The sequence below is a fragment of the Phocoena phocoena genome, chromosome 11, assembly GCF_963924675.1.
Source record: "Phocoena phocoena chromosome 11, mPhoPho1.1, whole genome shotgun sequence".
Taxonomy (NCBI): domain Eukaryota; kingdom Metazoa; phylum Chordata; class Mammalia; order Artiodactyla; family Phocoenidae; genus Phocoena; species Phocoena phocoena.
The window spans coordinates 91,009,973-91,024,427 of NC_089229.1; the positions used below are offsets into that span (position 1 = coordinate 91,009,973).

General features: G+C 36.0%; 2 protein-coding genes across 2 annotated transcripts; one reads left to right on the top strand and one right to left on the bottom strand.

Annotated features, from left to right (window-relative positions):
• Nucleotides 1-619: 619 nt before the first annotated feature.
• C11H12orf60 (chromosome 11 C12orf60 homolog) lies at nucleotides 620-1,343 on the bottom strand. The gene is given in 2 exon segments (XM_065888207.1): nucleotides 620-950; nucleotides 952-1,343. Coding segments are annotated over 2 exon segments (723 nt in total).
• Nucleotides 1,344-5,191: 3,848 nt separating this feature from the next.
• Nucleotides 5,192-12,773, top strand: SMCO3 (single-pass membrane protein with coiled-coil domains 3). Its single transcript, XM_065888299.1, has 2 exons — nucleotides 5,192-5,224; nucleotides 12,080-12,773. The coding sequence occupies exon 2, from the start codon at nucleotides 12,096-12,098 to the stop codon at nucleotides 12,771-12,773; it is 678 nt and encodes a 225-aa protein (XP_065744371.1). The 5' UTR covers nucleotides 5,192-5,224; nucleotides 12,080-12,095.
• The last annotated feature ends 1,682 nt before the right edge of the window (nucleotides 12,774-14,455 follow it).

Here is a 14,455-nt window from a genome sequence, read left to right on the forward strand (position 1 = left end):
TCATAAGACTTCAGTAGGAGACAAAGAATAACTCATCTGCTCTGGTCTTATTCACATAGGCAAGAAAATGCTATTACTCCTCATTCATTATTCTTATTTACTTCTGGATAAATCATATCAAAAGTATTTAGTGATGGCTTATGATAGGCAAGCCACTGAAGTGTACAGAAATTGGTATATGAGTGACAAAAATGCAAAAGTTTTGTTTCCTAGGCCTGAACCAGATTATTTAGTGATAGTGTATACATTTACCTGGAACTCACACTGTAGGAACTAGAAATAGAATTACTAAGAGTGGGAATTAGTTGAGGGTTATTTCAATTATGCTTTAAGATGAAATACAATGTTTAGAAACATCCTCAAATATAATACCATACTTGATTTTTTTGAACAATATATTCTTTTCAGTAACTGCCATTTCAAGCAGGGTTTCTTTGACTATTTATTTTTATTTGAATAAAGCAAAACTTGAGGAAAATAGTTTGCCAGGTGACTATTCTTCAAACTCATGTCCCAACAGACCACATGTCTGCCATCCAAGGTCTTAGAAAGTACTATAAAAGCTCGCAGGATTTGAATTGGTTTTCTGACAGAAATGAGCACTACTGTTGCACTCCTACTATTCCTTGGCTTTCTTAAACACAGAAACCTTGGTTTCCATAGTTTTTATGGCTTTTTGGAGGATCTCTAAAATTGGTCTCATGGTTTTGACAATTTGCTCCATCTGATCTGCAGCTGACTCGATGGTATCCTTGGCATTCTCAGTGTTTAGTGCATCCTGCAACTTTTTCAAGGTGTCTATTGTAGTGGCTTTGGATGGACCAGGACTTGGGCTTTTCTCAGATGTGGTATCATCTGATTGCTCTTTGGTGTCTTTTCTATAGACGTCACTTAACTGAAGATTCATGATGGGATATTTCATCAAGAGTGAAAGAGAAGATCTCAGGGATGTTACCATTATTCAGCACAGAGGCAATGACCGGTGTAGGGACATTTTTGAACATTCCTTTGGCTGACTGTTGCAACTCCTTTACACTGCTACTCTTCTCAAGCATAGAGCACATAGCTGTTGCAATCTTGGAACATAAAGGTTCACTTTGCATTCTGTCCTGCTTTGCCACCACTGCAGATTGCAACTCCTTAAAAGTTTTGAGCATCTGTTCAAAGACATCCTTAACATTACCATCTTCTTTCACAGCCATTAAGGAGATCTGAGTGTTCATACTGCCGTTAAACAATTCGGTGAGTGCATTTGTGAAGGAAACAAGATCGTGCATGCGAAAGAGGAACGGTTTGGCAGCTTGAACGAGCCTCTCTTTATCCTTTTCTGACCCTGAAGACATTTCTTCAGCAGAAATGTTTCAGCACTGTAAAACAAGTAGTAATCCAAATGAAAACTAAAAGTATATTTGTCAACCACAAAGAGACTGAAAGTATAATCCGAACATGAGAATAACTCTTATCAAAGGTTGGAAAGCTATACAAGCTTCAAAACAGAAATGATCTTGTGCTTTAATAAAAAATAGTTAAAACAGAGTAGAATCGGGGGGTTTCATTAAATTTAAACCACATATCAAATATTGCATGGTAGATCCTGAATTGGATATGCTAACATATGGAATGACAGTATTCTCAGGTATTACCCTCAATACCCATCCAATCTAGTGAAAAAGATTGGATAAAACATTAAAAATTACATAGAGGGGCTCTGGTTTCAGTTAAGATAGAGCAAGCACACACCATCCAATCATTCCCACTGATGACAACTAAAAATCACGGACAGAATATATAAACTATCAAGTAACTCTGAAAGGTGGGTAACAGCAGACTGAGGAGGTAGAGAATGCAATATTCCAAAGAAGATCAAGGCCATCTAATACAAACTCCCAATGTCTGTCCTGTCCTTTATGTACTTTCATTAAAACTTGTCTTCTTCTGCAATAGAGAAAAATGTTAATGTCTCTAACCAATGTTCACAATCCTCTTTTGGTATTTCCTCTAGAATTCTGCTCTATCAATCATCTCCCCTTTTCTCTTGTGCTGTGAACTGAAGTCCTCCCAAAATTCATGTGTTGACACCCTGATTTCCAGTATGACTGTAATTGGAGACAGGTCCTTTAGGACGTAATTAAAGTTAATGAAGTAATAAGGGCAGGGCTCTGGTACGATAGGATTAGTGTCCTTGTAAGAGGAGACACCAGAGAGCTCCCTCCCTCACTCTCTCCACCTTGTGAGGATGCAGCAAGAAGGTGACTGCCTGCAAATCAGGAAGAGAGCCCTCACCAAAAACTGAATGGGCTGGTACTTTGATCTTATATTTCCCAGACTCCAGAGCTGTGAGAAAATAAAACTTCTGCTGTCCAAGCCCCCAGTCTATGGTATTTTGTTATGACAGCCCAAGCTGACTAATACATCTTGCATCCTCCATCACTCCCTGTTTATTTTTCCTTCTCCTTTAACTATGTACATACTCAGTTCCCTATTCAGTTGGTTAGGATTCCAGGCTTTCACTGCTGTGGCCTGTGTTCAATCCCTGGTCAGGGAATTGAGATCCTGCAAGCCACATGGTACAGCAAAAAAACAAAAACAACTGCCCTATTCAGTTAAAAAAAAAAAGTTTGACTCTGATTTCTCTTCAAGTAATGATTCCATCTCACTCCTTCCTTTAATTCTCAAATTTCTCAAGAGAGAGATTCTTTACGTCATTGTAATTTATTCTATCCCTCACTATTTTCCTGTAGGGCATCAATAAGTTCTAATTATCAAATCTCTTGGCCTATTTCCAGGCCTTAACCATCTTGAGTTCTCTGCATTATTAAAATTGCTGAATACCTCTTCCTACTTCAAGATTTTTTCCTCTTGAGGGCTCCATGATGCTGTATAACTCTGGTCCTTCTATATCCTCTCTAAGCATATATTTATTTTATAGGTTTCTCTTCCTTATACCACCAATGCCTTTCCAGTCTCCTAAGCGCCGCAAGGCTGTGTTTTTGGCCCCCATTATATTGTACACTTTCTCCTTTCAAGATCCAATAACTACAAATGCCATCTGTATGCAGATGACTCCTAAACTTCATGGCGTAGGTTCAGCAATTCTCCTGATCTCCAGATCTATATTTCCAACTACCTACTGGTCATCTCCACATAGTGACTGCACCAGTATGTGCCACACAATTATCCAAAACTGCTCTCACCTCCTCAGAAAACACTTTCTCCTCTTAATCTTTGCCTCATTATTGAGGTTCAAATCCCTTTTCCTTTTCTCTTCCCCATATTAAATCAGTCCCTAAAATTTGTTAACTCCCTTTGAACTTATTTCAATCCATCCCCTCCCTTCCATTCCCATAACTACTACTCCAGTTAACTCTCATCTAGACAACTTTAATGGTCTCACATTTTATCTCAATATTTTTGTCAAGGGGTCACAAACTGGCAATCCACAGGCAAAATCTAACCCACAGATATGCTTCGTTTGACCTACCACAGTGTATTCTCAAATTTTTTATCAGTTGCAAATTTAAAAATTGAAACATAGAAATCTGGATTTCTACTGACTATTGAAAAAATGAAATTAACTGGCAGCATTAAGTCCTTTTCCTGAGTTGGAGAAATTTCCTAGAGCTGAGGTTGTCTCCTTTAGACTAGACATTCACCCTCTATATCCTATTGTCTTACACTAAGTGTTTCAATTACTTACATATCTTGTCCAGTTACTACAGGCATTGGAGTTGGTAACCCATGTTTTATTGTCCATACCCACTAATCCAGTTTGTATAAACTGACTTTCCTGAAATCCAAACCTCCTAATATTATCCCATAACCAAAAACCTTCGATGGTTCAGTATTGCCTAGAGAATAAAATACAATTTCCTAGCATGGCATCTAAGGCCATCAACAAACTGCTCTCAATTTTCCACTACTTGCATTCCCTTCACTGCTCCCACATATACTCTGTGCCACCAGCATAGTGGGTTAATTTTGTTCCCTGAAAATGCTCCACAGTTTTTTGTTCACAGTTTTCCCTTCACCCGCATCATCTCCTTCATACCCCATCTCCTAACACATCTATTGAAATCCTACTTATCCATCCATACATACTTCGGCTACACTGGCCACAATACTTTTTTCCCTTTTTTCCCATGTTCCTACATGGTGCGTCCCTAGGCTATGTCAAATGCAAAATGACCCAGAGGGACAAAAGTAATCTACTACACCTCACTTGGTCCTTCTTTAGAATTATAGGGCAGCACCTTTAGATTTTACAATCCAAGTCTCCTAGCTGGCATCTTGGTTCCCAATCCTCTACCCACTCAATAACAACAGGAATTTTTGTTGTTAACATAAGAATAGCTATCATTTAGTAAGTTTTTGCCATAAAACAGGCACTGTGCCAAGTATTTTACATTTATTATCTCATAGTCCTTTTATGCCAATCCATAAATTACAAACTAGTAAATTACAAATCACTAGAGGCTGAGTGATTTTCTTCCTTCTGATGTATCTTTGCTGTAGAGGAATCAGTGGGGATTAGGACAGAATCTAGAAAAAGAAGCATAGGAGACTTTGATTTAAGGGAAAGGAGTCAAATTGATCTTTAAGGTTTTTATATTGTCAAGACAATTAACCAAGATGACAAGAGAGATAGTGATAAAGAGCAGAGAACCAGCCAGGAAAGAAGAGCACACACACAAAAAACACATTTGGCTGAAAATATCTGTATCTATATCTCTTGAGAACTTAGATCAATCAGCAACAGGTACAAAATGCAACAGAAGCTAAAGGAAGTTTAATATCTGGAAAAGTTGACATGATGGGAACCCAAAATCTGAGAGCTTCAATTAAAGAGGCATCTTGTCTACTGAATTGAATTAGCTCAGTTGGATAGCACTTTTCAACAACAAAAAAGTCCATTAAAACACAAAAATTTTAATGTTTTATCATTGCACTACTAATTACTTATAATTATTATTATTATTATTACTTATAATTAATAATACTTAATATATACCAATTTTATATTAATATAGAAAATAAAAGAATTCTGAGAACTAAACCATGCAGAAACAGTCGATGAACCAGACAGGCAGAGGGACCCAGCAGAGACTAGCAAAGCCTGTAAGTCATCACATTCCATTAGAAACATCCAGTTGAAACCAGATGAAAAAGCACTGCAGCAACACTCCCCAACAACTGCTGGGACCACTGAACTCAGAAACACAGCAAGGTAAGCAATATGGGTATTTCTATCAGTATTGATATAATACTCTGTTTCTCCATATTAAAGGGTGTTTGCAATAACAGGTCAGGCTTGAATCCTAGTCATAACTATAGTAAAGCAACAAAACAACTTTTTTTAAGCGGATCCCATGACATGTTCCTGGTGATCATTTATGTCTCTGAAGACACCAAGAAAGAAGAAAAATAACAGCTTATATAATTAAGTCAGAGGGGATGATATAGTAGTAAAGACATCAATTTTAGAAAAGAATAAGGATGAAATGACCCCTGTGTGAATGTGTGTTGTTTACATGGAATGTAACATTTCCTTTTATGTCTTTAACATTAATTTAAGCATTCAGTATCTGCGAAAATATGAATGTGTGATCTAATTCTAGTTAATGTATAGCACTTATGCTCCTTCATAAGTTATATTACATTTAAATATCACTGGGCCTTTGCTGTGTGTCTCCAAATAGACTGTTATCTTCTTGAGGGCAAGGAACATTGTCTACTCAAGGCATATGGCAGAGGTTTCTCAAGTGATCATTTGATAAATGCTGGTGAATGACCTAGATATTCTGCTTTCTGGTCAGAAATATTCTTTTAAAGACTTTATATCAGAGTGTCATCACACCATGATCAACCTTGTTTTTCTTAATGAAAGGCCATGGTTTTGATTTAAATTAAAGAAGGAAGCTCAGAACTAGTTAGTAGCTGTTATTTTCTCCTGAAATGCTTCTGACTTTACCATACCCTATACCCACACTCCCAGATAAGTGAACCTTGCAGGATAGCTGGACCCAATATGGGTAGTGAGGACAAGAGACACATTGGAGAAAGGTAAAACCTTAGAGAGCACTAATGACCAAACATCAGAAGCTTGGACAGGGTCATGGTTTTTCTTTTTTTCTTTCTTTCTTTCTGTTTTTAATTGTTATTAAGGGAAAAGTTCAAACATACACAGAAGTAAAGAAAATAATATAATAAACTCCCATACCCCCATAACCCAGCTTCAAAAATTATCAAAACAAGTTTGATCTTATTACTTCTATGAAGCTACTCCAATCTGCCTTCTAGATTATTTGGAAGCAAACCTCAGTATCATTTCATCATTAACTTTTTCAGGATGGATTTCCACAATGGCAAGAACTCTTCAATTTGACCTTATGCTCCTCAAACCAATAATATTTAACAGAATTGTCTTTGACTTTGAAACACACCCAGTGTCCTGCTGTAAAAATTTATTTTTGATGTCAGTGTAAAAGTTTTTGGAATGCATTTGCAATACATATCAAAAGTAATATAAATTTTTATTCCTACTGATTACATAAATTGTACATTTATATAATCTGAATTTCCTCTGGAAATTTATCCTGAGGAAATAATCCAGATAATTGAAGAGGGAAAAAAGAACTATGTGTATTAAAATACTTATATTAAGACAGTGAAACAATTAAGAATTTGTTAAATTATGGTAAAGATATGTGAAATACTTTATAAAATATAAATATATTTTATATAACCAATAAAATAATTATAAAACTAGAAATAGGGGAAGTGTTTAAGTAAATTAATATAAGATGAAATTTTATTTCTTATTATTACAACCTGGTAAAAATACTTATGCATTTAAATAAACTTTGGAAAGGAATAATAAAAGAAAAACAAGATGGTAGGTTTATAGGTGTTTTTCCTCCTACATATTAAAGTGTTTATATATCATTGCTATAAACTTTTTATTTTAAAATACTTTGGTTTATCAAATCTTTTAATTTCATCATGTTATAATTCTACCGTCTATCAATGCACAATCACCTGTCACTTCCTCCATGAATCTTCCTCTAATGACCTCCATATCAAATTTTCTCTTTAAATTCCTATAGCACTTGACAGTCAATGCAGTACTGTTATTCACAAAAGTATCCTGAGAAATTTTTACTTACATATGTGATAATCAATACATTTTTATTTTGCAAGGTGGCTCCTTTCCTGAAAAACTAAAAGAACTGTATAGTATCACTAAATAAACTTTAACTTTTAGATACAATCATCAGTATATTTCTCCCATTTCTTACATGCTCTTTAATCATGAGTGTTTACTTCTTATTTCAACAATACTGATGAGTTAGGTCCAATAAGAATCCATCTGAAGCTAGCCTTTGTTTTCATTCCAAGTTCCTAAGATGAGCAGATCAAGTATCAGTGCTTCCAGATTTGTTTACTTCCTTTTTTTAAATAAAATAACAAAGCCAAAATACGTGTGATTTCCGAACTTTATTTTAGCAAAAGAACTCGCTCATCACACAAACTTTTCCCACCCACAGCCCAAATAGAGCAGCAAAGAAAGCATAGGTACTTCAGCAAAGGCTGGGGTGAAACTGGTGTGCCAGAGACCAAGCACTCCACCTGCTGGCTAGCAATTCCCCACCAGGCTGCCCCAGGGCTCTTTAGAACTTATTTCATGAACCACTACAATAAAATGCTCAAATAGCCACACAAATTCGGCTGTACAGAAGTGGATGGTAACTGCCCATCACTAACAGGGAGCACTATCATGTTATAACCAATAGTGTAAAAGTTCACATCTGCCATACAAAAGATGCAGGTGATCAGAGCTGGATTAAGTACACCACTTAGCTACCTGCTGATGCCCATCTTATAAGTCATTTTTTAAAATGACTTTAAAATGATTTTAAAAGACTGAACTTTCAAGTCAATATTTAAAAGATCTGCCCTGAAAATGCAGTAAGATAGAGGACAGTGTATAGCCCAGAACTCCTCTCAGCTACAGTACGGTATATCACTGGTAAGACATCACTTGAGGCATGCCTAAGTAACAACTGTGATCTTTAAGAAGGGCGACTCCAACTAATTGCAGACCTTTTTTGTTTTGCTGAGACAAGTAAGCAATTCGAGCATCAGAACTAAATTGTCATGGGCAATAGTCGAAATGCTGCACGTTGCCAACTAAGATTTTTCATGCGGTGTATAACCTCTCCTCTAAGTATCAAGCACATATTTAAGAGTGTCAATTGGAAAGGTACAAATTGTTAACCCTCCCTAGATGATGGACTGTCTCCACATGGCCCCAGTGTAAGTATTATTAAAGTATGAGTTCTTTTGTTTTGTTTTTCATTTTCTTAATTTTTATTGGAGTCCGGTTGATTTACAATGTTGTGTTAGTTTCTGCTGTACAGCAAAGTGAATCGGTTATATGTATACATATATCCAGTCTTTTTTAGATTCTTTATCCATATAGGTTATTACAGAGTATTGAGTAGAGTTCCCTGTACTATACAGTAGATGCTTATTAGTTATCTATTTTATAATAGAGTAGTGTATATATGTCCATCCCAATCTCCCAGTTTATCCCTCTCCCCATCCCCCGCTTTCCCCTGGTAACCATAAGATTGTTTTCTACATCTGTGGCTCTACTTCTGTTTCGTAAATAAGTTCATTTGTACCATTTTTTTAGATTCCACATATAAGTGATATCATACGATATTTATCTTTCTCTGTCTTACTTCAAAGTGTGAGTTCTTTAAAATTTGAATTTGCACAAGGCAAGCACCACCTCTATCTATAATTTTGTATGACGTAGTGCTTTCAACTTGACGTTGTAGTTTTAAATCTGTCTTAACTTCCTAACTAGATTAGAAATTTCACGAAAGCAGGGACCATGTCTCTTTCATTTCTGTATGCTCTACAGAGCCTAGCATACTACCTTATAATAAATAGTAAAGTACTACTCTCCATTAGGTAAATTGCTACTGAATTATTAAATTACTTCCTTCATCGGGCTCTTCAAATTTCACTTGTCCCAAACATAATTAATTGGTTTCACCTTCAAACCCCACCTCTCCTCCACCTAATTCTCTAGCATTTATCTCACTGTTGGGATGGAAGTAATTTTAAACTGTATTCAGTACTGGGGCAGGTATGGTGGCAGGGCTGCTGAAGATCTCTTTGCATAAGGAGCCCTCAGTCCCCTTCCCCAAGGAAGAAAAAAAAGAAGGTAAGCCTGACTCAGAAAAATAAGTCTTTTTTCGTTAGATGTGAAAAATAATTCTGAGCACATCATGATATCTCTTACTCAGACTTGTTATTGGCACAAAATTATGGATATCTGCAACCTAGGAAGAAGGGTATAAAAGAGCATGTGCAAGGGCTTGAGTATGTAAAGGAAAGAAAATACTACTTTTGTAGCTGAAAAAGTACTGTATCTGATTTCTGGTAAGACTGAAACTTTTCATCAATTAATTACTACTATTTCTTCTTTTACTGTCTGTTCAGAGTTGTTTGCATGTTTACCTGACTGTTTTCTGTATTAATAACAAGACTAGTTAGAAACCAATACGTTTTAATATTTCCTGTATTTTAACCAGTTTGCTTTCAGTCCTTCTTACATGGTCATCTTTGTTAGTCAAATTTTTGTGTGACTTTTTCCCATTGGTTTTACGCTTATAAAGCCCTCCATATACATTTGAAAATTATCTGTTTTCTTCTAGCTATTTTATCATTTGATCTTTTTTACATATGTTACACTGATATTTTTAATTAATGTTTAATCCCCCACAAGCTAGCCCATTATGCCAGGATCATTTATGGAATACTAATTTCTATTGATTTGGGATTCTACATTTATTATACGTTAAGTCAAATGTATAGAAGGGTCTTCTTTGGGGACTATTTTGTTCCATGATTCCACCTACTCTTGCACCTATACAATACTTGTTAATATTGTGTTTTTATACTGTTTTAATGTTTGAGGAGGAAAAAGTCCCAACATTACTTATCCTGAAAAAAGTAAGTAGTCTCACCTATTTAGTCTTTCAGATGTATTTTATGATTAATTTGTCAAGTTGTGTTAAAACAATGAATTAATTAGGAAGGAAGTGACCACTTGGAAACATTCAACCTCCCATCAAGGAGGAAGGTTCATCTCTCCATGTGTTTATCCTGAGGTAAATAGAACCACACATCTTTTCTAAAAGCTATGCCTTCAGATAATGGCATATGACAGCTTTTAGAGAAATTTCCCACTTTTTCAGGGTAAGAAAGACTCCTCTCACCTAAATATCTGGATGGGGATGTAGTTGGTGATCTTCTAAATTCAAAGTCAGAAACTGGAGTTTTCACTTCATGATAAGATCTGAAAACTAGGAACCAAAAAAGAAAACAGTTTAACGTAAAATTTCTAGGAGAAAAAAGCGAAAAATCAAAGTCCCAATTTGTGGTTATCAAATTGCAGTTTGCAACCCAATGGTGAGTTTGTGGAATATTTAATAGTCCTTTAACAAACAATTTCTTTAAATGGAATTGAGATATATTCTAATTTGTGGACATTTGTATCTGTCACGTGTGTGTGTGTGTGTGTGTGTGTGTGTGTGTGTGTGTGTGTGTACTGTATCTAAATCAAAGATAAAAGTGAATTTCTGACCATTGATACAATTTATTCCACCAGGGGTACTAGTGCATTTTCCTAAAATTAAGAGCAAAAATTATTATGTTCCTAATCCATTTTCAAAATTTTTCCCCTTTCCATTTCCAAACTGTATCTTTATAACTTGGAGGATAGGTTATGTTCATGTTTACTTTCTTGAGAGAAAACATCTTCATTCCTTCCCCCCATGCTTCTGAGGTTCCCAATATCTAGGCTAAGAACAGTGGTCCTAGAAAGATAGGGCCCAGATTAATTAGCATGTTGTTTACACAAAGAGAGGAGGAGCCAGATCGCACACAGGTATAAAGGACTCCATTTTCCCCTTCTTTTCTCCCAAGAATTCAAATGAAATATTCAAGTGTCAGGCACATAGTAAGCCTATTCCAGGTGTGCATACTGAGGAACATTGTTCTCACTAGCTTCAAACTCTCACCCAAATTCACTCAGAAGGGTGTTGCTTATTCCTTCTTTCTCTGAGCCCAAAGTACAGACACAAGCAGGCTACAAACACCAGGCTTATTTTATTCATTCTGTGATGTACTCTTGCTACTTATTCCCTAATACCTTTGTGAAATGACATTATCTTCTTTCTGAGACTAACTCTAGCGTATCTGAATAATGGTCAAGGGTAATATAGACAATTCTAAATAATTTAATTTATAAGCTTTGCCAATGGAGAAGCAGAGAGATAGTCAGAACTGCCCTGTCCCTTCCATGATGCCCACTGTCTCTCCAAGTGAGATTTTAATCTAAGGAATCTTGAAAATAAACTGTTATCACGAGGATTTTTTGGTAAACATTCTAATGTTATATGTGTTGCCTTTGGATGCCTCTTAGGTTTGGAGAGCAAATAATTGACCTGTAAAGACATAAAGAGTGTTTTGAATATTGTAAATTAAGATAACAGAGTATACAGACAAAATTAGCAATTATTGCCCTGTAAACTCAGAGACCTTAATATTCTTCTGATCCTACTAATTTAATTCCAAATATTAGAAAAATCAGTCTGGTTGGTCTATTCAATGTGGTGACTAGAGTTTGAGGAAATTAAGGGTCACTGGTAATCAAGAGCTAACCATTTCAAATATGTTATTAAATATTACTTGGAAATAATCACATTTATTAATAATCAGATGCTAGATAAACACAAATCTTTCCTATCTAGGATCTCCCCCCTCCACAAGATCTAATGCCATAATTAATGCATCAACAAGTTGCATTATGTCACCCATATTTTCATACACTGACTCCAAGTTTCAAAAGCTTGTTTTGAAGAACTTGTTGAGTTTTCTGAGAAATTCCTTAGATAGCATACTACTTTGCTATTCATAAAGTAAAAGATTTCCTGGTCAAATCTATACATCCAGCAGATATTTTTCAAGATTTCTAGTAAAGATTTACTATTGTATTTTTCAGAGATCATATTTGAAATATGGCTCAAAGTGACTTCCTCTACCCAGAGAACCCAAAAAGGCGACAAGAAGTAAATCGTCTTCACCAGGAGCTCCTTGACTGCTTATCTGACAGCTTCCATGCCACCAATAAGCTGATTGGGGTTTTAAATACGCACTTAGGGTGCAGGCTGGCCTCCATTGAAATGAAAAGAGATGCGACCATCAAAGAAAACTGTGATATCATCATCCAAGCCATGATGAAAATCCAAAAAGAATTGCAAAAGGTTGATGAAGCACTAAAAGATAAACTAGAGCCAACCCTTTATAGAAAACTTCAGGATATTAAGGAAAAAGAAACCGAGAAAATTGCAATAGTCCAAAAGGTTATTTCAGTCATCCTGGGAGAAGCTACTTCTGCTGCCAGTGCAGTGGCTGTTAAACTCGTGGGCTCAAACATCACAACCGGCATAATTAACAAGTTGGTCACTGTGTTAGCTCAAATTGGTGCTTCTCTCCTTGGTAGCATAGGAGTTGCTGTTCTTGGCCTTGGCATAGATATGATCTTCCGTGCCATCCTGGGAGCAGTGGAGAAAACACAGCTTCAAGAAGCCATCAAAAGTTATGAGAAGCATCTGGTGGAATTCAAGTCAGCCTCAGAAAAATATCATCATGCCATTATTGAGGTCACCAACACAGTGAAACACCAAATGAAATAAACAGTTACTTTATTTGCCACTGGAATACTTTTCTGCTTCTTTCTCAGTAATAGTGTTTTGCTTCTTTGATTAGGCTCATTTTCCATAAGCTTCCAAATAGACATAAATACCATAAACAACTCAGAAAGAGGACTCAAAGATGCTAAAACTAGATGACTCTAGAGAGTCTTCTATCAACGATGAATGCCTGGATCAGTTGGTGCTAGACCCTGTGAGTAAAAGATTACATCCTGGTATGTCTTCTCACTGTGCTCTACAGATCAACATTAGGGTGAATGCTATTGTAGAGCAGCAGGTGTAGGGGTTACCTTTTCCTTTTCTAATTCCCAGTCAAAATCCTTCAAATTTGCATTGAATGCACAGACTTTCACTTCTACCACCAGCTCAGACATCATTTAGTTCTAAGGGACATACTTAGTAACTTCTGCCCACATGCAAACACTGAGCCTTCCAATGGAATAGAAGTACTACCGTAATTTTGACCATCAGTTTAAATCCAATTTTCTGTAAATTGGAAGAGACTGAAATATGGTTTGTAGCAATTTATGTCAACGATGAAAGGAGGCAATTGTTCTGTAAACTTCTACTAATTACACACTGTAATCTGGATGGAACTTTAAGAGGGAAAAGTTAAAACTATAAAAGATAAAAGTTGTTTCTATAGTTGCAATCAACCCTGACCAACTGTGGTGTGATGATTAAATATCCCTCAAGTGAATGTCTGAACACTTTGGAACATTTTCAAAACAAGCAAACAAGCAAATCCCAGGTATATAAATGAATTTAGTATGCAGGAGAAGAAACTGCTACTTACTGTTTTAAGAACTGTCATTTAAAGGAAAGTTGTAATTTATTACTTTATGAGTTTTAAAAAAAAGCGAAATTTTATTTTCAATACTAGCAGAAAGCTTCCCTTGCTATATAAAACTTTAGGTGATCCATTTCATTAATTATCTAATTTCAGGAAAATCCCAAGGCTACAGAGGCCTAATGGTTCAGTTGAATTTCTGAAGATGCCAAGTGTTTGTTTTCTAAATACTTCACCAACCAATTACTCCCCATTGAGACTCCTAGGTTCTACTTACAAATTTATTTTAAAAGTCATTCATGTTGACAAAGCGAGAGAGTGGCATGGACATATATACACTACCAAACGTAAAACAGATAGCTAGTGGGAAGCAGCTGCATGGCACAGGGAGATCAGCTCAGTGCTTTGTGACCACCTGGGGTGGGGGGGGGTGGGATGGGGAGGGTGGGGGGGGTGGGATGTGGAGGGTGGGAGGGAGGGAGACGCAAGAGGGAGGAGATATGGGAACATATGTATAACTGATTCACTTTGTTGTAAAGCAGAAACTAACACACCATTGTAAAGCAGTTATACTCCAATAAAGATGTAAAAAAAAAAAAGTCATTCTTGCAAAAATGTTCGTTACAGTTGATTCTTGCATCCAAGTACAAGAAATGTCTTTAAATTTTAAAAGCTCAACATATCTTAAAACTTAAAAAGCTACATGAAATACTGTAGTATTTCAAATGTAGTCTTTTCTTTACCTTGTCATTGCTTTTATAAATTAGCTGCAAAATGTCACAATTTAGTTCATCTTCAAAATTAAATTTTATTTTGTTTTTATTACCTGATTCATAAACATGTACCTTGTTACTGCTCTTGTGGACTCAGAATT

Coding starts and splice junctions, on each gene's coding strand:
- SMCO3 (XM_065888299.1), top strand. CDS start 12,096: ATGGCTCAAAGTGACTTCCTCTACCCAGAGAACCCAAAAAGGCGACAA.